This window comes from Geotrypetes seraphini, chromosome 2 (assembly GCF_902459505.1).
Source record: "Geotrypetes seraphini chromosome 2, aGeoSer1.1, whole genome shotgun sequence".
Taxonomy (NCBI): Eukaryota; Metazoa; Chordata; class Amphibia; order Gymnophiona; family Dermophiidae; genus Geotrypetes; species Geotrypetes seraphini.
In genome coordinates, this window is record NC_047085.1 from 301092982 (window position 1) to 301118225 (window position 25244).

Genomic DNA, 25244 nt, shown 5'->3' on the forward strand with positions numbered 1-25244 from the left:
GTCCCCTCTCTAATGGACAGTTTTACCAGATGGTTGCAAATCATACAGAATAATTTGAGACCACCTTCTTCTCTTTTTGCCAGTGAAAGATTGGACATTCCCTTAAGACCTGCCAATAATGTAATCAGTCCTTAAGTACACATATTAACAAATAAATAAGAACAGTCATCTGTGCAAACAGGAACTAGTTTCTCACTACACTTTTAGGAAGTCAAAAAAAGGAACCTTTGCATGACTATCCTTTACCACAAAGCTTGGCCCGCCAACTTCCTGGTTACGACTCACTAGCCAATGAGAGGACAGGGACCGAACAGGGTATAGACTCAGTTGCTCTGGGTGATAAGCTTATTTTCATATCTCATGTGGGCTATGTTTAAGTTGTAAGAACTGGGGGAGGGGCAGCTGAAGGAGAGACTAAGGGCTGTGGTTCTCTGCTCACCATGGATGCTCTCATTTTCTGTAATTTATCAAACTGATTTTGAGGAGAAGGGAAGAAAAGAAGAGACAAAAAAAGTTTTGTCATTGTTAAGGAAGCAAGAACCCTACAATCAGTGTCAGCTGTACAAAGATTATAGAGCCCAGTTCTGTCAGGATGGAGTTCTGCCATATTGGTAAGTTACTGCTTTGCTTATATTTAGTGAGCTGTCAATGCTGCTATGAGCAGCAGTATATATTAAGACATGTTTCACTGTTTACATTACTTGTTTTTCTTGTCTTTTATGGCTCTAAAATGTTTTAGCTGGTTTGCAAAGTATTAATTCCCGGTAGATATATGTTAGAAATCCAGGGAAATATTTTTTTTCAACTAAATCTGGTTTATTATTTATTTAAAACATTTATAGTCCGCTTTAAACCAAAGAGGTTCACAATAAACACACAACAGTAAAAATAGGTGTTCTGTCTTAGTCTCGGTGTACTGGTGGGTCCTTTGTGCTCATGCGTTTGACATTACTCTGGGTGCCATTTGTCCCTGATTGTCACTGATAGGTTAATATTGCCATAGGTTTTCTGAACTCACACCCCTCTCCCACATTCTACTGTATTCTGGTATTTTTAATCCTTTCAATTTTCATAGGAATCCTTTTACTAAACTGTGGTAAGCGCTAGTGTATACTTACTACAGCTTAAAAGGGCATACCGCACAATCAATTAATGCATCCACATTACCGCACACTAACTGATTAGCAAAGGATTACTGTGGGAGCCCTTACTAACTACAAAACATGTGTTGGTAAGTGCCCTCGCAGTATTTTTTTTTAATTGCTGCACAGCAATGGCAACCTTAATGCATGGACATTATGAGGAGCCGCTGAAAAGTCCTCAGCCCAACCAAGAAGAGAATGATGTGGAGCCATGAAACTTACAAGTTATTCTACAATTTTCTTGACACTTTGTTTAAATGAGGCAAATGCATCTAGCAATTGGGCACAAGTATAGGGAAGCCAAGCCATTGTGACATCACCGAGGTTGGCTCTTAGGCACTGGTGGAATGAGGCATTATGACATCACAATATGAGGGGCCACTGAAAAGTTCTCAGCCCAACCAAGAAGAAAATGATGTGGAGCCATGAAACTTACAAGTTATTCCACACTTTTCTTGACACTTTTCGTTTCATTTCATATTATTGAAATGAAACGTGTCAAGAAAAGTGTGGCATAGCTTGCAAGTTTCATGGCTCCCCATCATTCTCTTCTTGGGTGGGCTGAAAACTTTTCAACGGCCCCTCATAATTGACGAAATAGAAAATTGGCCATTTTCCGACTGTAGTCTCAAGTTAGATAGATTTAGCCCCTTTGGGAGCAGTGGCATAGCGAGGGTAAGAAGCGCCCGGGGTGGTAGCGTCCCTCCCCTGCCCTCTTCACTACCCCCATGCTTCCACATGCTCCTTCCCCGCCCCCTCCTACTGCATGTGTACCACTTCCTTTCCACCATACCTCTGTAGCATTCCTGGTACGAGCAGCAACCCACAACCTGCTGCCGCACCAGCATCGGCTCTTTCTCTGATGTCACTTCTTAGATGTGGGTCCAGGAAGTAATGTCAGGGGAAGAGCCAACACTGGTGCAAAAGCAAGATGGGGTTGCTGCTCACATCAGAAACGTTAGAGGTACTAGGGAAGGGAAGCCGGGTGCTTGGGGGGGGGGGGCAGAGAGGAGGATGGGTACCCTTACCCCCCCCAGCTTCCCCCTTACTATGCTATGGTCTGGGAGTAAGTTCCAGAGCATGGGGGCTACTCCTAAGAAGGTTCGCTGGTGGGTATCATGTTGTACAAGTTCTTTTGATAAGGGTACAGATAGTGATACACTTTGAGAGGACCTTAAAGGTCTGAAAGGTGTATAAAGGGCTAAAACTGTTCATTAGGTACTGTGGTCCATTTTGTCAAAGGCCCCTGAAAACTTTTTTAAATTTGGTCCTTTAAGTTACTGGTAGCCAGTACAGTTACTGCTTTTTTTTTTCTTACTGCATTTCCCAAACATATTCTATACTTAGTTTAGGCTCTGTACTTGATACATTTCTAGGACAAAGATATTTGCAGACTGGTGAATAAAATTATTCAAATTATCTGTTTAAAAAACAAAACAAAAACCTACAAACACACACTAAACTCAGAAGTACTGAACTGCCTTTCTTAGAAATGGTCATGCGGTGCCCTTTCCATGTCTTTTTAGACAGATCCCCGCTGTACACAACAAATACATTGTCAACCTGATTTCATTGTTCATTAGCTTTGTATTATACCTTATGTAAGTTGTCTTCATGAGATTGCCAGTTTCTGGGAAAGGGCATAGAAAGCACATCGAGGATCTCCAGATATTAATGATAGTCAAAGTAAATGCCTGAAACAAACAAACCTGCTTGAGTGCACCATGATCACCAAACAGGTTTCTTTTGAACATGTTAACATTTATGAGCCCCAACTTGATATGAATCAGTGGGAAAACAAGTAATGAATTTACATAGAATTATAGTAACATAGTAGATGACGGCAGATAAAGACCTCAATGGTCCATCCAGTCTGCCCAACCTGATTCAATTTAAATATTTTTAATTAAATTTTTTCTTCTTAGCTTTTTCTGGGCAAGAATCCAAAGCTCTACCCGGTACTATGCTTGGGTTCCTACTGTCGAAATCTCCGTTAAAACCTATGCCAGCCCATCTACACCCTCCCAGCCATTGAAGCCCTCCCCAGCCCATCTTCCACCAAATGGCCATATACACACACAGACCGTGCAAGTCTGCCCAGTACTGGCCTTAATTCAATTGTTAATATTATTTTCTGATTCTAGATCCTCTGTGTTCATCCCACACTTCTTTGAACTCACTCATAGTTTTACTCTCCACCACCTCTCTCGGGAGATCATTCCAGGCATCCACTACCCTCAACGTAAAGTAGAATTCCTAACATTGCCTTTGAATCTACCACCCCTCAATCTCAAATTATGTCCTCTGGTTTTACCATTTTCCTTTCTCTGGAAAAGATTATGTTCTATGTTAATACCCTTCATAGAAACATAGAAACATAGAAAGTGACGGCAGAAAAAGGCCGAGGCCCATCGAGTCTGCCCACACCGCTGACCCACCCCCCCTATTTAATCACTCTCTGATGACCTTTCCCTCCTAGAGATCCGACATGAGCATCCCATCTGTTCTTAAAATCCGACACGCTGCTGGCCTCGATCACCTGCACTGGGAGCTTGTTCCAGCTGTCAACCACTCTTTCGGTGAAGAAGTATTTCCTGGTGTCGCCATGAAACTTCCCGCCCTTTATTTTCAGCGGGTGTCCTCTTGTGGCGGAGGGTCCTTTAAGAAGGAAAATATCATCTTCTCCCTCGATACGACCAGTGACATACTTAAACGTCTCAATCATGTCTCCTCTCTCCCTGCGTTCTTCGAGAGAGTATAGCTGCAATTCGTTCAGTCTTTCTTCGTATGATAGATCTTTAAGCCCCGAGACCATCCTGGTGGCCATCCGCTGTACCGACTCGACTCTCAGTACATCTTTACGGTAATGTGGCCTCCAGAATTGTACGCAGTACTCCAGATGAGGCCTCACCATGGTTCTGTACAAGGGCATTAGGACGTCGGGCTTCCGACTAACAAAGCTTCTCCGGATACAACCCAACATTTGCCTAGCCCTGGATGAGGCCTTCTCCACTTGATTGGCCGTTTTCATGTCTTCACTGATGATCACCCCCAAATCCCGTTCTGCTGTAGTCCTTGCTAAGGTTTTACCATTTAATGTGTACGTTCTGCACGGATTATTGTTGCCCAGGTGCATGACCTTGCATTTGTTAGCGTTGAAGCCAAGCTGCCAGGTCGAGGACCAATGTTCCAATAAAACCAGGTCTTGCGTCATGCTGTCGGACAGACTGCCGTTACCCACAATGTTACATAGTTTGGCATCATCGGCGAATAATGCTATTTTACCTTGAAGCCCCTGAGTCATGTCTCTTACGAATATGTTGAAAAGGATCGGGCCCAAGACCGAGCCCTGCGGCACCCCACTGGTCACTTCCGTCGTTTTAGAGATGGTACCATTAACCACCACCCTCTGAGTTCTTCCACTCAGCCAATCGTGGACCCATGCTGTAAATGTTTCACCTAATCCCATTGATTTCATCTTGCCCAATAGCCTGCGGTGGGGGACGCTATCAAAGGCTTTGCTGAAGTCCAAGTACACGACGTCCAGGGATTCTCCCATATCTAGTTTCCTTGTTACCCAGTCAAAGAAACTAATGAGATTGGATTGACAGGACCTACCCTTGGTGAATCCATGTTGGTGGGGATCGCGTAGTTCCTCCTCGTCTAGTATCATGTCTAATTTGCGTTTGATGAGTGTTTCCATGAGTTTACTCACTACCGATGTGAGACTTACCGGTCTGTAATTCGTAGCCTCTGTCCTACAACCCTTTTTGTGCAGAGGAACGACGTTAGCTGTTTTCCAGTCCAAGGGCACTATTCCCGTGCTCAGGGACAGATTGAAGAGTATTGATAACGGCTCCGCTAGGACGTCCCTGAGCTCTCTGAGCACCCTGGGATGTAGATTGTCCGGCCCCATTGCTTTGTTCACCTTAAGTCTTGATAATTCGTCGTAGACGTCTCCGGAAGTAAACTCTAAATCCCGAAACGGATCTTCTGAACTTTGCTTTACCTGCGACTGTGGACCTGACCCCGGTGCCTCACATGTGAAAACAGAGCAAAAATATTCATTTAGTAGTTCGGCTTTGTCTGAATCTGATTCTACATATTTCCCATCTGATTTCCTAAGGCGCACTATCCCATCAGTGTTTCTTTTTCTGTCACTAATATACCTGAAGAAGGATTTGTCGCCCTTCTTAATGTTCCTTGCTAGGTTTACCTCAGCTTGATGCTTGGCCTCTCTGACTGCCGCTTTCACTGCTGCAGCTTTGGCCATGTATTCCAATTTAGCCTCTCTTGTCTCTGAATGTTTGTAAGAAATGAATGCTGATTTCTTTTCTTTACAGAGATCTGAAATCTCTGCGGTGAACCATTGGGGTCTATTGTTTCTTCGCCGTTTGCTTGCTGATGTGATGTATCGGTTCGTTGCTACATGTATGGTAGATTTCAAGGTTGACCACATATTCTCCACATTATTGGCCACAGCTTGGCTTTGTAGTGTGTGATGGACGAAATCTCCCATGCGTTTGAAGTCAGCGCCTCGAAAGTTGAGTACTCTGGTTGACGTGCTTGATCTAGTGAAATCTTTCTTGAGGTTGAACCATATCATGTTGTGGTCACTGGAGGCTAACTTATCGCCTACCGAGACCTCTGATACGCTTTCTCCATTGGTGAGTACCAGGTCCAATATCGCCTGTGCCCTAGTGGGCTCTGATACCAGTTGTTTGAGTTGTGCTCCTTTAATTGTGGATAATAGCCTTCTACTGGCGCTGGTTGTCGCTGTGAGCGTGTTCCAATCTGCATCCGGCATGTTGAAGTCCCCTAGCAGTACTGTGTCCCCCCTTAGAGTGATATTCTCTATGTCATGGATTAATTCTATGTCTTTGTTTTCCAGCTGTCTTGGTGGTCTATAAATTACACCAAGATACAGACACTTTTCTTTGCCTCTGGCTAGGTTTACCCAGAGGGATTCTCCGGAGTACTTGACCTCCGTGATTCTCGTAGTTTTAATGTCCTCCCTAGTGTATAGTGCTACCCCTCCTCCTAACTTGCCCTCTCTGTCTCGACGAAGTAAGTTGTAACCCGGTATAGCCATATCCCACCCATGAGAGTCCGTGAACCAACTTTCGGAAATCGCCACCACATCTAGGTCAGCATTTATTATCTCGGTCTCCAGCTCAAGGATTTTATTGCCTAAACTGTGTGCATTGACATACATAGCTCTCCATGCCTTGTGATTGTTAGGACCCTGTGTTATTTTGCCCCCTAATGAATTGTTTGCAATGTGAGCATTTATTGCGGACTCAGAATTAATTGCAATGTGAGTACTTACCTCGGACTTGGTATTGTTAGTATTATTTGCAAAGTGAGCACTTACCTCAGACTCAGAAGTGGAGCTGTGACTCTCCTCCTCAGGATAGTTACCTACTGCACAGGAACCCTCCCCCAACTTACCTAGTTTAAAGCCCTTCTAAGCAGACGGGCTAGTCGGTGTCCGAAGACGTACTTACCCCTGCTGGTTAGATGAAGTCCGTCTGGTCCCTGAAGTCCCTGTAGTGCCTCTCCATGGTTCAGGAATCCGAAGTTCATCTCCCTGCACCATCCGTGTAGCCACTCGTTGGTCCTCTGGATGCGCTCATCTCTGGCTCTTCCCTTGCCTCTAACTGGGAGGATCGATGAGAAGACCACCTGTGCTCCCGTCTGCCTCAGCTTCTCACCCAGGGCTCCAAAGTCAATGGCTATATTCTCCGGGGTGTTCCTGGCTGTGTCGTTCGTTCCGACGTGGATAAGAAGCATGGGGAAGTGGTCCTGGGGCGTGAGTAGTCTATCTAGACAGGCGGTGACATCCCGGATCTTGGCTCCAGGCAGACAGCATACCTCCCTTGACTGTATATCTGGTCTACAGATTGGTCCCTCGGTGCCCCTCAGCATGGAGTCCCCAATGACCACAACTCTGCGTTTCTTCGGGGGGGGATGATCATAAGTCTCTGGATCTGGAGCTTCGGGTTGGACCTCATCCTGTTCCTCATTGGCAGTCCCATCCTGTAGTATCTGGAATCTGTTCTTCAGGGTGAGGTGGGGGGTAGATGTAAAACTGCCCTGTTGGTATAAAAAAGAAGAGGATGAAGAAATTGAAGAAGGGGGGATGGGTCTTCTATGCTTACCTGTGGAGGAGGTCACCAGCTGCCAGGAATCAGCATCTCCAGCCATTTCCTGTACCCCAACAGTCGGTTTCAAAGCTAAATGTTTAGGGGTCCTGAGAATGGACGTGTCATTCTCCTGCTCGGTGACCTGGGACAGTTCTTGGACGACTCCGTCAATGAAGGCCTCATCCTCTCGGATGCTTCTCAAGCGCTTCACCTCCTCCCTTAGGTTCATTAGTTCCTGTAGAAAGTCTCCGTCCAGCTGGTTCACCTCTTCCGTCTGTGAAGCTACTGAGGTGCACCTCAGGGGGATGGCCTCGGTCTGCACAGAGACCTCTTCCCACCGACCCGGGTTCTCCTCCATCTGTGTGCAGGCCGTTACCACCTCCCGGGTCTCCTCAGTGACTGGAGTTGTAGTCTTGATAGAAGTCTTGGTGCTTCTTGTTCTTCCTGCCATCTCCCAGTTGATTGAGGTCACTAGAGTCTGTTCCCTGCCCTCCTGTGACGTGTGGAGCTACCTGTTTGTGAATAATTTAGAAAGAGATTAGTATGGGAGGGATAAGAGATTTGGGTGTATCAGGGGGTTTGTTATTAGAGGAGCTTGTTTGTTAGATCAAAGGATTGGGATAAGTGTAGTGTTGGCTTGCTTGTTAGTCGGCTAGAAAGGCCTTCTTTTTACCCAAGGTGACCCGCTGTATGTAAGTAGGCTTTCCTGAAGGCTCTTCGCAAAGGCGCTCTCGCTAAGGCGAGCGCCTTTGCCGCTCGCCTTCACCGCGCGCCGAACGGCTGTGCGCCGTTGGCTCCTCCCCTTTTATGGGGGGAGTTAGTCAGGTGACGTCGGGGGGTAGGCGGAGCTAACTCTCGCCTCTTCCCCTCTCGGTCTGCTCCTCTACTCCGATCCTCTCGCTGCCTTTTCCTCCTCTCTCTCCGATTCCACTGCCTCCTCCGCTCTGCTTTCACTTCCTCCTCCGCTCCGTTTCTCCTGCCTGCAGTGTCCTCTCTCCAATTCTCGCCCTGCTAGCTCTCTCTCCGATTCTCTGCCCTGCTAGCTCTTTCTCTTATTCTCCGCCCTGCACCCGGCTTTTGCTGCCTCCTCCGCTGCACTCAGCCACGTGGTCACTAGGCTTAGCTTGCCCTGCAACTGCTTGGCTGGCCCAGCGTTGTAGATTCCTCCGTTGGCTCCTCCCCTTTTATGGGGGGAGTTAGTCAGGTGACGTCGGGGGGTAGGCGGAGCTAACTCTCGCCTCTTCCCCTCTCGGTCTGCTCCTCTACTCCGATCCTCTCGCTGCCTTTTCCTCCTCTCTCTCCGATTCCACTGCCTCCTCCGCTCTGCTTTCACTTCCTCCTCCGCTCCGTTTCTCCTGCCTGCAGTGTCCTCTCTCCAATTCTCGCCCTGCTAGCTCTCTCTCCGATTCTCTGCCCTGCTAGCTCTTTCTCTTATTCTCCGCCCTGCACCCGGCTTTTGCTGCCTCCTCCGCTGCACTCAGCCACGTGGTCACTAGGCTTAGCTTGCCCTGCAACTGCTTGGCATTTGAACGTCTGAATCATATTTCCCCAGTCTCTCCTTTCCTCTAAGGCAGTGTTTTTCAACCTTTTTGTGCCTGTGGACCGGCAGAAATAAAAGAATTATTCTGTGGACCGGCATCGGTCCGTGGACAGGCGGTTGAAGAACACGGGGCTAAGTCGTGGGCCAGACCCCCCCCATCTCTACCCAATCTCCACCCCAGACCCCGCCCCCATAATAGTACTAATGCACCTTGCACATCCTGTGCCTCATTTGGAAGCCTTCCCTCTGACGTTGCAACATCAGAGAGAAGGCTTTCGGTTCAGGCGCAGGACGCCCGTAGGAGCCACTGCCCATGGCTTTTTGCATTGAATCAATTAGGAAGAGGGAGCTGGCTCGAAGAAAATGCCGCATCGATCGCACCGTGGACCAGAGGTTGAAGAACACTGTTTTGGGCCTGATGCACGTGCTGGCCCTGTGGACCGTCAGGAAATTTCTGTGGACCGGCACTGGTCCATGGACCGGTGGTTGAAGAACACTGCTCTAGGGTATACATATTCAGGGCTTCCAGTCTTTCCTCATACGTCTTCTGGCGCAAGCCTGCTATCATTTTCGTCACCCTCCTCTGGACCGCTTCAAGTCTTCTTACGTCCTTCGCCAGATACGGTCTCCAAAACTGAACACAATACTCCAAGTGGGGCCTTACCAATGACCTGTACAGGGGCATCGACACCTTCTCCCTTCTACAGACTACGCCTCTCTTTATACAGCCCAGCATCCTTCTGGCAGCAGCCACTGCCTTGTAACACTGTTTTTTCACCTTTAGATCTTCAGACACTATCACCCCAAGGTCCCTCTCCCCGTCCATGCATATTATTAATCCCCAAATGCATTTCTCTGCATTTCTTTGCATTGCATTTTAGTTGCCAGGCATTAAACCATTCCTCTAACTTTTGCAGATCCTTTTTCATATTTTTCACTTCCTCTTCGGTGTCTACTCTGTTACAGATCTTGGTATCATCTGCAAAAAGGCACACTTTTCCTTCTAACCCTTCAGCAATCTCGCTCACAAACATATTGAACAGGATTGGCCCCAGCACCGAACACTGAGGGACTCCACTACTCACCTTTCCTTCCTCTGAGCAACTTCCAATAACCACCACCCTCTGGCGTCTGTCCAACAGCCAGTTTCTAACCCAGTTCACCACTTTGGGTCCTAACTTCAGCCCTTCAAGTTTGTTCAACAGCCTCCTATGAGGAACTGTATCAAAGGCTTTGCTGAAATCTAAATAAATTACATCTAGCATATGTCCTCCATCCAGCTCTCTGGTCACCCAATCAAAAAATTCAATCAGGTTCGTTTGGCACGATTTACCTTTTGTAAAGCCATGTTACCTCTGATCCTGTAACCCATTAGATTCAATGAAGTACACTATCCTTTCTTTCAGCAACACTTCCATTATTTTTCCAACAACTGAAGTGAGGCTCACCAGCCTGTAGTTTTCTGCTTCATCCCTGTGACCACTTTTATGAATAGGGACCACATCCGCTCTTCTCCAGTCCCCAGTCTAGAATCACTCCCATCTCCAGAGATTTGTTGAACAAGTCTTTAATAGGACTCGCCAGAACCTCTCTGAGCTCCCTTAGTATCCTGGGATGGATCCCGTCTGGTCCCATCGCTTTGTCCACCTTCAGTTTTTCAAGTTGCTCATAAACACTCTCCTCCGTGAACGGCGCAGAATCTACTCCATTTTCTCGTGTAACTTTGCCAGACAATCTCGGTCCTTCTCCAGGATTTTCTTCTGTGAACAATGGGTGCAATTTTAAAAGGGACTTGTGTACATATACAATAAAACCTTTTGAGTCTTTTGTGATCATTTTCAAAGCAGAGGACACTTCAAAAATGCATTAAAAAAGGTCCATCTGATAAAAACATCAAAATCCCAATTTGGAAAGTCAGAATTTCACATTGAAGCCTTTACAAACAGCAAGAGGGCCTGTTGTGGGTATGTTTTGAGAGGAACTAGGGAGAGCTCCAGTCATGGTACATGGGCCGATCATGCCACTGGGGCTTGTGCGCATCTGAGAAGCTGAAAGCTATGCCATCGGTAGTTTCACTACCAGCAGGGCCTCCCAAGGCAGACAGGTTTCAGCAGAGATGTCAAATTAATGATATTCTACCCATTTGAGCATCAGAATATGGGCAGTGTTGAAGGCAGAAGATCACGTTTGATGCGACAGCGGTGACAATATTGAATTTATATTGCGCAGAAGAAAGGCCCGGCAATCTACTTCTGTATTCTGTCACGAAAACTTGATGATGTTCATCAAGTCGCTAGAATGGAGAAAAATATCCATGTCTATAAAGAAAGATGCTTTTATCTAGATCTGTTTCAGTTACGTTCAAGTTACAAGAAGGTGTTCTATGTAGCTGACCGCTAGAGGGATTAAGGCATAATTCTCTCCCCTGAAAGTGAAACCTAAAAGGAAAACTAGGTACAAAGTCAGCTGTAGGTATTATGGCTTTTCTGAACAAAATAGCAAGCATGTCAAGAAGAGTAACCTAATTGTATGTGCAATGGACTGTAAACTAAGAGACACAGGTTCAAATACCAGTGCAATTCTATTACATTTTTTTTCTGGGATTCCCTCCAGGAACAGCAAAATACTTACTATACCTACAGATGTAAGACCGTGGTTCTTAAACCTGTCCTGGGGGAGCCCCCAGTCACTCAGGATTTCAAGATATCCCTAATGAATATGCATGAGGCAGATTTACAAATAATAGAGGTAGCATGCACTCATATCTGCCTCATGTATATTCATTAAGGATATATTGAAAATCCAATTGACTGGGGGTCCCCCAGGACAGATTTAAGAGCTACTGATATAAGCCACCTGCAAGCATGTAGGCTACTGAAGTGGTGCACAATAAGAAGGATTTTTTTTGTTCCTGGAGGTATTACAAATACATAATAAAAGACCTAAAGTGGGATTTGAACCTGGTTTCCTTGATGTACAGTCCATTACACTAATTAATAGGCTACTTCTCTACTCTGCAAGGACATCTTTGTGGCCATCTTCATAAAAACATGGTACACCGACAAATCCGCGCAAGACAATTGCGCTCCTGACAAATGCGCCCCGACAGTTGCGCGCAGGGACAAGTGCACGCACGATAATTGTGGTCTGTCAATGTCTCCCCATGATTGAATCTGCCATAAGTGGATATCTGGAAGGCCCTGATTTGCTCAGACTCCTCAGGGCCTTCCAGATATCCACTTATATAAAGGGTTCCCACAATCATGATGGAAACCTTACCCTAACACTAGATAGCAAGTGTAATGGGGGAGGGGGGTCTCCCCTCAAAAAAGAGGGTTACTTCGTAACCTCAAAAAGACAAAATGCTATCCACCATCGGGGTGCTTTTGATGGATAACCTCCTATTTAGTGCGCGCATTTGTCTTAGGCCTATGGGGCGTGGGACCTGATCTGAGGTTTACTGGCTTTGGAGGGAGAGAGGTGAATTGTGATTGGTGGGGGGGAGGGGGGGTAAGGGGGATTGGAGTAGATGAAGGTACCTACTTGTAGTTATACGTGTCCTAGATGAATATCAGCTGGGACCCGCATAAGGTCCAGTGGCTTCTATATGCCGAATTAGTCCAGGATTGTTCATATCAGTGCCCAGACATGGCTTGTCATTAAATATCCAGGGCTAATTCTGCCTGCAGCAGTTAGCATTTAAAAAGAATACTGTCTCAGGCAGAATATTGACCTGTTTATTTCCAGTTAAATTATTAGAATATGTCATCTTGAAATGTGCAGGCCTAATATCTTTATATTTTTACACAGCACAGAAAGAAATATATTTTTGTTTCCCTGTGTTACTTTGCATACAAACTTCTTGGAGTTTTAATTTCTAGTCAATGGTTCATATTCTGTATTTGAAGCTGTATTGTCCTAGTATTTAATTTCTATGTAGAGATCTTAGCAGTCTGCTTGTTCGGTTTTTCCAGCTGGAGGTATATTGGTATGTTGGTATGCTGCAGCAATATTATAAGTCTTAAGATTAGGGAGATCAATGCCATCCCTTTACGAAGAACCTTGCAACACTCTACAGAGGATGCAAATGCGTTGTCCTTACAAAAAAGCCTTCTTAGATCACCACCTTCAAGTGATATTCTAGGGGCTACCTTTTAAAGATAGGCTGTGGTTATTTAGTCCTGGCTCTTAGTGCTGCTTTATTATGGTAGGTTTTCTCTATAGGTCTAGAATGGGTGTTTTATAATATTTGGTTACTGGAGCTCTGAAAGATTCTCCCTTCTTCCAGTATCCTCTACCTTGAAAGGGATGTTGTTAGAGGGGCCTATCTTAACTTTTCTGCCTGGGGCCCATTCAGTCCTAGTTTCAAGTTTCAAGTTTAATATTTATTTGATTAATCGCCTTGTCAGTATTCAAGGCGATTTACACATGAATAAAAGTTATAGAATAAAAAGAATTTTAAAACAATTTAAAAACTGACTAGACACAGACGATAACTAGACAAACTGGAAACAAGAGGAAGGTAGGGGAAGAAGTTACAATGTAATTGAGCAGAGTGGGAAGCCAAAAATGGAAAACACAAAAGGATGGGATGAAAAATAGTTCAATGTGTGGAATGTGTGGAGAAAAGGCAGTTAGGTCCAAAATTTTATTGAATATTGATTAAAAGGAACCAATGATATTAGATTACAAAAGCATCGTTAAATAAGAAAGTTTTCAGTTTATTTTTAAATTTGTCTAGATTGATTTCTTCACGTAAATAGATGGGGAGAGAATTCCAAGTTTGGGGTGCTTTCACTGAGAAAATATACTGCCGGCGTGTATTTATTATTTTTAATGAGGGAATCATTAGTAAATGCTGTTGGTCTGATCTTAGGGTTCTATTGGAGGAATAAGGGATTAATAATTTATGAATAAAGGCTGGAGTTTTAAACAGAAGAGATTTAAATGTGAGCAAACAAAGTTTGTACGTTATTCTGTGGGCTACTGGAAGCCAGTGAGCTTCCTTAAGAAGAGGAGTTATATGGTCGAATTTTTTAGCTTTTGTAATAAGTCTGATGGCTGTATTCTGAATAATCTGCTTTCAGAACATGAAGGAATTCACTATAGCAGAGACAAGGCATTAGGGACAGTCGCATAGCATACTTCTGTTCTCATTGCAGCTTTACAAACTGTTACTTTGGCAATATTTATGACGTCATATGTTGAGAGCTATGATTTAAGATTAGGTGAAAGGATGGGGGCAGGAGCTGATTTCTCCAAGGAAAAGCCTCATAAGAGTGTTTTTGTCTAAACAGAGAATGTGAGCACTGTGAATACAGTCATGTCCTGGAAACACAAGCTGGTCTGTTACTGATTAAGGATTCCCGGAGGAGTTAGAAGCTCATTAATTGTTCAATGCATTGATAACAAGCCACTGGCGATATTCATACCGTTCCTTCTGCAGCAGAGCCGGCCGTCCTTGTCATCAATGACAACTCCATGGTAACAGAGAATTTAGTGCATTAATCACTTAGCAGCATTTCTGACATAAACTTTCTCAACCTTCACTGAAAGTGATTTACTGAACCCAGAGGGAAGATTCAGTCCTGTGGTGGCACACGTCACAATCCCCACAGAATGAGTGAACAGAGTGGTGCCAGAGGCAGGGACTTGGGGAAGAGTTGTTTGATGCCTTTATTGACAGAGTTTATAACAGTGGATGCAACGTCATGGAGGCCTGCATATAGAGGATTTAACAGATTTGACTCTAAAACTAGTTACACATCTTCATGCTGCAATGTAACAATGAATAATTGCTCCGTGTTTCTTTGATAGGATGTTCTCATTATTAATATTGATATCGAAGGATATGGTGATATATGAGCTGTACTAACGATGTCATAACTACAAGGCAGCAAAATACCTAACACCATTGCTGTTCTATGACATCATTCAGGACATACCTATACAGCTAGATTTATAATGTCCAGTGGTATCCACTCCTAATCTTCAAGAGTCACAGACAGTTCATTGCACACAGCAGAGGTAGTAGTAGTCTGTGACAGACACACTGCATACGCTGATGAAACATTCCCAGTGCTCAAGCCATCTCCTATGTTAGGAGATAAAACAGCTTATATTTCTTGTCTTAGTAAGCCTGCTAGTAACCTGATCCCCTCTAGGAACAAGGCTGGGGGGAGAGGAAGGAAAGAGAGAAGCTATGGGGAGTCAGAGTTCCTGCGTAAAACTTTCCCTGACTCAGGAGAATTCAGGTGGGGGAAGCGAAAGTTGCCCTTCATAAACACTGAGAAACATACAGGAGAATTTCTGAAATACCTGACATCTAATGGCCAAAGAAGATTGGGTAAATCAGGTCACACCCTTAGTAGCAAGGAACTTAAATTCAGCTCAGAGGCAGTGGCGTACCTAGCATATGTGACACCCGGGGCCCATCATTTTTTTTTTTATACCCGCACCCCCCCATCTATATGAAAAATATGATTTTTAGTAACAATCCAAATATTGCACAAGAGTGTACCTAGACAAAGGCAGCATCTTAAACACTGCAGTGAGCACTAGAAGACCAACACATACATTGTAAAACTGAACAAGCTAGATCCTACACAGTCAATTGATCCTGTACAGTCAATGCCAACAGAAAACCATGTCCTTTTCATACACACAGAACAGAGATACACCCTCACCCAATATGGAATAATCACAAACTAAAAATAGAAATATGTAGACAAAAGTTAAACTGAACTGCCAAGAAACCAGACTCTGCATACAATGCAACACCACAACACCACAGAAACAGTAACACATGTCCCCTAATACTGTAAAAAATATAAAGCCAGTAGATGTAAATTTGAAAAATCTGATACATAACAATCACCACTTTACAAATTAACAATAGAAATAAAACAAATAATGAGAAATAAGAAAGTAAAGCAACAAAAAAATCTTTCTTCCTTTTATCATTTCTCTTCTTTCTACTACTCTGTTGCCATGTCTAGGTGTCCAGTCCATTATTTTGCTGGCCCCTCCCACATCCAAAAGGTCCTTTTCTAGCTGTTTTTGACTTGGACAAATTTTTGGATGAGAATGGGGTAAAAAATAGATGACTTAGCAATCTGGGTGCTCAAACAGCTAGACGACTCTCGAAAAATAAAATATTTAGGACGTATTTTTCAAGAATGGACTTTAGACACTGCCGACATTGGGCGACTAGCGACTTAAGCCCAAAACGGACTTAGACGTTTCCTTCGATTATGCCCATATAAGTCAATTTTAGATACATCTAAATCCCAGTTTGATTATCGGCACTTGGACGACTTGTCTTACTGATCGTCCAAGTGCTGATTTAGGCCGGTTTTTAGACGTATAAGCCCCATAAGCATTAAGCACTATTCTATATAAGCCACACCCTTATATAGTTTATTATTTATATTCCGCCTTTGTACAAGGCGGATCACAAAAATAAATATATTATAAAATAAAAAAAAAACAAGCAACATACAAAACTAGTCAGAGAGCAATAATCAACAAACAGACATCAACAAAGGCTCATCATAGAAGAACGCCTTAAAGTAAGATGGTCTTAATATTAGTCAACGCCATAAAAGTCCACTGTGTCAGGACGCAGAGGCATATTTCATCTGGCAAAAAAGGTGTTGCTTCAACAATTTCTTAAATTGGGCCAGATCTTTCTGCTGAGGAACGCACTCTGGAAGTTTGCTCCACTCCACAGGTTCAGCACAAAAAAAACAACACCACTTTTTTTCTGATTGATTCATGTTGAAAAGTTTTATATGATGGAATTACTAGGTCAGAATGACCTGCAGAGCACAATTGCCTAGCAGGTACATATGGCACAAGACAATTCTGTAAATATGCAGGAGAAAGTTGATGCAAACTTAGATGTACCACCAATAACGGTTTGTATTTTACTCAATATTCCACTGTCAGCCAACACATCGAAATGAAATACAATATGCAGTTACATGCTCAAACCTACAAATCCCATACAATAAGCAAAACAATTGAATTCTGAACAACCTGCAGGGCTCAGAGACAAGATGATGGAATCCCCCAAAGCATGATGTTACAATAGTCCAAGCTAGCAAGGATAATAGCCTGCACCCCCTGTTTAAATTCAAACTTGAATAAATACATTTGTAACTTACTGAGCATTCACAGCTTAAAATAAACCTTCCTGACTATGTTCTGAACATGAGGGTGAAAAGTTAATTGAGAATCCAGAACCACCCCAAGATAGTTAATTTCTGCAGAGAAACAGAACATATTTTTTAAAACAGTCACACATTTTGGACGTTCCAATCACACATTGGAATAACTTGAAACATGAAACACATCCTTTGCTACAATCATAAGTTCAATTTTAGAAATATTCAACATCCTCTTATTAACAGTTAACCAATTCCTCACTTCTTCCAATACAACATTCAAACGAATGATAGCTTAAAATAAGGAATCTTCAATTAGGAAAAATAAATTGCAAGTCATCTGCATGAAGCCTTTAAGAACCATCCAGCTTTACCATTAATTTACACAAACGCAGCAGATACAAGTTAAACAGCACAGCAGAGAACGCAGATCTTTGCAGGACCCTTGTATTCACTTCTCTACGTCCAGAAAGACATCCCCCCCCCCACACACACATACACACTTCCTACATCCTATCTTTCAAAAAAGACACAAACCAATGCAACACTACTCCTCTTAGAATAGCGTATAGCGCCAATACTCACTCTTAATTTTAGGTGCCAGAGTTACACCTGCTGAAAAGCTAGTCTAAATGCTGATACCCAAGTTAGGCACACTGAGGCAAATTCTATGAGGCAGCTAAAGTTAAGGGCCTTAATAAATAGGCACCCAAGATTAGGTGCCTAACTTACCCCCCCTTTTACAAAATCGTAGCGCGGTTTTAGTGTCAGCCGCGGTGGTAACAAGCTCATAAGAACATAAGAATGGCCTTACTGGGTCAGACCAATGGTCCATCAAGCCCAGTCGCCCATTCTCATGGTGGCTAATCCAGTTCCCTAGTACCTAGCCAAAACCCAAGGAGTAGCAACATTCCATGCTACCGATCCAGGGCAAGCAGTGGCTTTCCCCATGTCTTTCTCAATAACAGAGTGTGGCCTTTTCCTCCAGGAACTTGTCCAAACCTTTCTTAAAACCAGCTACGCTATCCGCTCTTGCCACAACCTCTGGCAATGTGTTCCAGAGCTTAACTATTCTCTGAGTGAAAAAAAATTTCCTCCTATTGGTTTTAAAAGTATTTCCCTGTAATTCATTGAGTGTCCCCTAGTCTTTGTAATTAATTGGGTGATAGATGCCTATTGTCTTAGGCACAATTCTAGAAAAGGTAGGCACCTATCAATGTTTAATGCCACAGTAGGCGTGTTTAGGGGTGAAGAAGGACTTAGGTGCCTATAACAAAAACATAGAAACATGACGGCAGATAAAGGCCAAATGGCCCATCTAGTCTGCCCATCCACAGTAACCATTATCTCTTTCTCTCTCCGAGAGCTCCCACGTGCCTATCCCAGGCCCTCTTGAATTCAGACACAGTCTCTGTTTCCACCGCCTCTTCCGGGAGACTGTTCCACGCATCTACCACCCTTTCCGTAAAAAAAATACTACTACTATTAATTATTTTTATAGCGCTACCAGACATAGTAGCACTGTACAGAGTCACAAAGAAGAAGACAGTCCCTGCTCGAAAGAGTTACAATCTAAACAGACAAGACAGACAAACAGGATATCATGGATACAGATAAGGGGGAACGGTTAATCAGCTGGCTGGAGTAGGGTTAAGGATTGAAGGCTATATCAAAAAGATGGGTTTTCAGTCTGCTTTAAAACAAGGTAAGGTAAGGGGCTTGGCAGACAAACTCAAGTAATTTATTCCAGGCATAGGAGGCAGCTAGATAAAAGGAGCAAAGTCTGGAATTGGCAGTGGAGGAGAAGGGTACAGCTAAGAGCAGCTTATCTGAGGAAAGGAGTTCTCTGGGAGTTGTACAAGGAGAGTAAAGAGAGGAGAGATATTGAGGAACAGCAGAACGCCCATCCCTGCCAGGATCCTCTCTGTCCCCACCAATCACCGCAAGACACCATGTACAGAATTTCCCCCACTCTGTCTGATATTTAGTGGCATTTAGCCAGTCAGGAATGGCTCTTAGCTGACTAAATACTATTAAGCTGGCTAAGCGCCAATATGCAGCAGGAGATAGCTGGCTACCTTCTGCTGAATATCCTGGTCAGTGGTTAGGCAGGTCAGTGGCTATGTTGCATGACAGCTGATTCCTTCCAATAATTTTAACAGTGTTTGAAAAGCATACGCAGGACAACATTGGCATTCACACATAAGCAGTACATTTTCTAAAGTTGCTGTTTATCTGTGTACCGCAGTGTTCAGTACAAGGGTTTTTTGTTGTTGTTTTTTCCTACTTTCCCATTACCCAAGCTTGTGATAGAAAGAAGGAAGTGGATGGGAGGAAGAACCACATGCTTGACAGACAAGCCATTTCTCAATAACAAAGAGAATACATTTGGAAATGCCCACCTCCTTAAGGACACCTCAATGAAAGGTTTGATGGGGAGGAAGGAAGATATAAAAATGTCATTGACACATGCTGGTCAGCAGTGCTACAGCCCCATATGGGAAATGGCCCCAATTCAAAATATTACAATTATAAATCAAATTTTCAGACATATAAATGGTGCCTATCCCTCAAGGTATGGCTTTATAGCCAGAAAGACCGGCCTATAAAGCAGTTCTGTCTTTGGCTGCTATGCCTTAGCCAGCTAGGCAATGAATATTGGCTTGTCCGGCTAAGTTTTTGGTGGCTGATTTTAACCATGAAATTCATTGCTAGTAGCCGAATATGGCCCCGGCATTGAATATCTGAGTTTGCCACTGGCTGCGGAAGGTAGCTGGGCTACTTCCTGCGGTCTGAATATCAGCCTCACTGAGACCGCTATAAGTATGCGTGCAACTTTTCAGAACACCCTGACATTCACATGGCCACACCCATGAGTTACATGCTAGCAGAGTTAGGTACTATGACTTACAGCACGGCCAGATGTGCATACAGATTTTAACTTCAATAATTGTTTGTTTGTCCCCAACTATTGATTGTTACGAGCTCATTAACCATCTCAGCAATGTGCCAAAATTTTGGTGCGATATATAGAATCCAGGGGATAGTTTGTAATATGAGATAAATATGATGGAGATCTGACAGTTTAAGACATTTTTCGTAATATTTCAGGAGACAGGGATTTTGCAGATTTTTTAAAATTCAAATTTGTGTTTCCTTTTTAGCATATGCTATTTTCAACTCATGCAAATTATTTGAAGAAGTAACATTTGCTATTTGCAAACGATATTGACAAAAAAGCAAAATTAAATAAAAGGAAATATTGTTACCATTTTCCCCTGTTTGTTTTATATGAAATGACATACAAGCCCATTTTGTTGCATTTCTCATTTTGTTTCCAAGCAAACACTATCCTTCACTATGATCGATTTTATTTTAACTTGTATTAGAGCAGTGTCCACCCTATGAATCCATGCTCAGTTTGGATGATTAAAGCAGAAAGTTCTGAGTAAAAAAAAATGATCTGAGAAAATATTAACGTTTCGTCATGAGAAGGTCATGTCGCAGAATTCAGCTGTAATTTACCATTACTACTATTTATCATTTCTATAGCGCTGAAAGGCGTACGCAGTTCTACTAAAGATTTCTAATTTGGATGCTCAAGATTATTATAATTATTGGCTGACATGTAACATCTTTTTCAGTTAGATGCTCAAGAGTGATATAAATGACAATACTTTCTAGATAAGGGGGTGGGGTATGAGTTCAGATGAATTCCAAACTGCTTACAAACAGTCAAAAGAACACTAACCTCTGAATTCTATAAAAAAAATTAGCATGTTGCTTAACAGAATAATAATCCAATTAGTACCAGTAATGGGATCTTAGTAAGTAATTAGTTTTAATTAAAATTTACACATGCAAATGTAGCGTGGAGCCCAGTACAACAGGTAGACCAAATTGGGATGAATACGGTTTATTGAAAATGCTCCCAGGAGCAGTGCCCAACACGTTTCACCTGTGTGGCTTCTTCAGGGATCTATAGCTATATGATAAAACATATAAACATAAATACAACATAATTTGACTTAGAAACAGATTAAAAGATAAACCAAAAAATACCTGTCATAAAAAACTCAAAGGGAAAATATCAAGAACTATATCAGAAGATGGCTTATCTAGCTGAAGTTAAAAAACGATTTTGCTACCAAAAGTACCGGAAACTAAAGCTGGTGAAATAAAAGTTTTAAACGAGTGCAGCAGAAACCTTACAGAGTCCTGGGTTTGAATCAACCAGACTAACTTATGCAGGAAAACCAATGTACCAGGAGTCTGGTATCACACATACTAATAGGTAAAAGTTAGTTAAAAATACTCTCAAGGGAGTCACGTGATGACGCGCTGCTGAGCGGTGGCTCTCTGCCTGATTTCTGACCTGTCCCTGCTATTTATTACCTTTTCTAGCAGCATTTTGAGCTTTTTTCTGCTCTAATTACACTGCATCCAGAGCCGCTAACTCTTGGGAACTAGCAGGAGTGACGCTTACCGCAAGCTGGAGCTCCCGAGTGGTGTTATGCCCGCTAAGGCCCTGCTATAAACTAAGGCAGACCACGCTATCTCCAAAAATGGCATCGGAGGGAACCCCAGCGTGATCAACTATTACCCTGCAAGAGGAGACGATGCGGGATCTCACAAAACACATCTACCCTCATTGATGACAAACTCGCAAAATATCAGGCGTCCGTGGATGAGCTAAAGGACTGTATGGAATGGCACGGGTCTTGGCTTACCCAGCTGGATCAGAGTTTCGGCGCAGGAGTACCAGGGTAGCCAATGTGCTGACCTCCTGCGTGCTTTAGAAACCCAGTGCTCTACATTGCAGGCCAGTTTGGAGGATCAAGAGAACCGAGGGAGAAGAAACAACCTGCAGGTCCTTGGGCTGCCGGAGCGGGTCCAAGAGGCGGATCTATGGAGCATCATGGAGCACTGGCTGCCGACTCAGGTGGGCCTTATTATCCTGGGGACTAGAGCGGTGGTGGAGGGGTTCACCGCATTGGGGACTCATGACAGGGTGAGCCTAAACCTCGACCTGTGATAGCCCGGTTCTTGAATGCAGCGATCAAGGATCGTATCCTGGCCCTATACTGGAAGGCTGATTCGCTGGAGTACGGGGGTGTTAAATTACTCCTATTCAATGATTACTCGCTGGCGGTGGCTGTGAGTCGCCACGCCCTGGCTTCTTACTGTGCCGAACTGCGAATCCAAGGTGTCCGCTTCACTGTGCTGTTCCCAGGTAAGGTTTGTATCCATGTGGAATCTGGGCCTCATCTTTGTAACACCCTGGCGGAGTTCAAGACCTACACAGAGGGCCTGCGCGGTGCGGAGGCACCATGATACCCACTCGGTGGAGGCTGTGGGGCTGCGGATTGGCTATCTTCTGGACTGTGCTCTCTTAGTGCTATTTTATGAGCTGGCCTTTCCTTTTGCCTGTGTCTATCCTGGTTCCCTTTTTGCTGTGGGTACCGAGCTTCTTTTCCCTCAGGTGCCCTGGATTTCAGGATGGCTTGTGGCAAGGTGGGAAGTGAAAATAACATCCCCCTGTTCCACTTTGTTTCCATCCTCCCTTCAGAGACCATGTGTGCTGGCAGCGGACACTGATTGCCTAGCGGGGATGGATCTCTCTGACTTTGCTGATTTTTGGCATGGCGGGGACTGTCCCTGTCCTTAGGCCCGCTGATGTGGAGTGGAGTTGGCTCTTCAATATCGCTGGGAGCTGCTTGGGGGCATTTGAGCATGACATTCTAGGATGGCTCTGACACCCTGCTGACAAACACCTGACAGCCCCTTTGCAGTCAGTGTCCCCGTGAGTAACACGATGGATTGCTGTACTGTATCTATTATTTTCTCATCCTCCTCTTGATTATCTTAGGGGGTGGCTGCTTGTTTCCATGCCTGCATTGTGTTTTATTCCCACTGCCAGATTATGATGACCATGGTGTTTTCATGGGAGCAATTTTATTTTTTGCTGGTTTATGGTTGCTGCATATTCATGATGGATTACCTTCTGGGTATTTCTTTGGGTAGGGGTGATTGAGGGTGGGCATTTCTCTATTATCTTACTCTGGTTGGGGGGTGGGGGGTTGCTGGGAGATGTGTGGGGAGGAGTGTGGGAGAGTTTGCTTGGTGTATGGGGAGTATGTTTTTGTGGTGGGTTATGCTTGCAGTGGGGGGTTTGGTTGATTGTATGGTTCAAGGGGGAGACGGGGGGTGGGTGACCCTCAGCGACTGGGGTATTTCTTCTTTCTTTTCCTGGGGGCTAGGCTGGGAGGCCTCCTGGGAACTATGTATTCTGCTTATCTCTCTGCTTACTCTCTGTAGCTCTCATGGCTATGGCTGACCTGCTTATATTACTCTCAACGTGCATGGCCTCCACTCACCTATCAAACGCAAGAAGGTGCTGACCTTTCTGAAGTGGGAGAAGGCTTTGGTGGCCTTTTTGCAGGAGATGCACCTTACTTCTGGTGAGCACTCAAAACTGGTCAGGGATTGGGTGGGGTAGGCCGCATACTTCTTCATACAATTCTAGACAGCGGGGTGTTGCTATTCTTATCAAACAAGGGGTTGTGGCAGTCCCACATAGGATTATTACGGACCCTCCAGGATGGACCAGTGGTTTTGTGCAGTATCTATTGAAAAGGTTTAGGTCCCAATTCCTGCCCCATACTTTCTCTCTGTCTGTCATTTGTAAGACAGATGCACCTGGGGACATATCTTAAAGACCAGAAATCATCTTCCAAACATGTCCGCTTTATTGTCAGCTTTACATCCCTTTTATATCATTTTACATGAATCAGTGTTGTCAGCATGTGTCAGCATGTGACGTAAATACAAACCATATATGGACACAGGTCACATGAAACTTTAAAGAAATTTACAAGCATTTTTCTATCTAAAGACTGAAGTCCACAGGGTGCCTTGGTCAGCAGAGCTTCTTATCTAAAGCTGTTTGCAAATACAGCTTATGAAAACAATTGAATTCACTTCACAACAAGATAAGAACACATCTTTTCAAACATAAATGTCCTTGCAGTATTTCAGAGAAGGAAAAAACAAACAGGGTCTGGTTTTCTTACAGCTTTAAACAGCATATGGAAAACTACAAGACGTGTCCCTTCATCTATGGTCGGAACGTATATGCTCACTCCTTTTTTTCAGCAGTTTTAGCACATCTGTTGACCCTGCCCAATTATGAACTCATCATTGCAGGGGATTTTAATATTACCAGTGACCCCTCAGCAAATTACAAACCTCCCCAGGTGGTGTGGAGTGACAATGAAAGGATTGGCGTGAATTTTCTGATGGGTGAACTAGGCCTGGTCGATGTATGGAGGGTCTATCATCCGGGAGAAGTGGACTTTATCTTTTATTCAGAGGTGCATCACACTCATTCTAGTTTAGATTATATTTTGCTGCCATCCCAGTCTATTGGTCGGGTGGTGCGTTCCCATATTCTTGATGTTCCCTTCAGTAATCATGTCACCATCTCCCTCACCTTGAAATAGCAGGGGCCTGCCCATGATAGTATTTGGTGCCTTAATCCTACACTCTATTTGGACAAAACTTTTCACACATATCTCGCTGAGGAATGGAACCACTATTACTGCACTAATTCGGGCGGAGAGGTCTCGGACACTATTTTCTAGGAGGCAGCCAAGACATACCTCTGGGGGAGGATTATCACCTATACGGTCAAGCAGAGATGGCAGAGGGATGCGGCTTTGGTGTCTCTTACCCAGCAATTGTGCCTTAGTAAGAGTGCCTTTCTTACGCAGCCCTCGGAGGCCTCCCGTGCAGAATACTTTGGTCTGTGTAAACAAATTGACACCATCCTAACCGAGCGAGCTATGACTCATACTGATGTTTATAAGTTCCGGTTGTACCAGTGGGGCAATAAGGCGGTTAAATTATTGGCCAATTTGGTGAGGCCGTTTCGGAAGGCCACTCGCATTTCCCATATTAGGGAGGGTCACCACATTATTCACATGGAGGAGACAGCGATACAGGATCAATTTTTCAGTTTCTACAGAGATATTTATGAACCGGGCCCCTATGATCTGGATGCTCGAGATTCCTTTTTTCGCGATCTTGCTCTACCTCAGTTGTCGGCTTCTCATTTGCAACTGTTAAATGCACCTATCTCATGTGAAGATGTCCTTGCCACGGTGGGGAAGCTGAAGTTGGCAAAGGCTTCCAGACTTGACGGTATGCGGCCCGAGTTCTACAAAATCTTGAAACCTCAGATAGGGCC

General features: G+C 44.1%; 1 protein-coding gene across 1 annotated transcript in view; it reads left to right on the top strand.

Moving 5' to 3' along the window:
• The first annotated feature begins 391 nt into the window (after positions 1-391).
• The window catches only part of CYTH4 (cytohesin 4), a 187112-nt gene continuing 162259 nt past the window's right edge, over positions 392-25244 (top strand). Inside the window, exon 1 of the mRNA XM_033929891.1 lies at positions 392-611. Coding sequence (XP_033785782.1) covers positions 593-611 — 19 coding nt within the window. The 5' untranslated portion in view covers positions 392-592. The remainder of the gene's footprint in view (positions 612-25244) is intronic.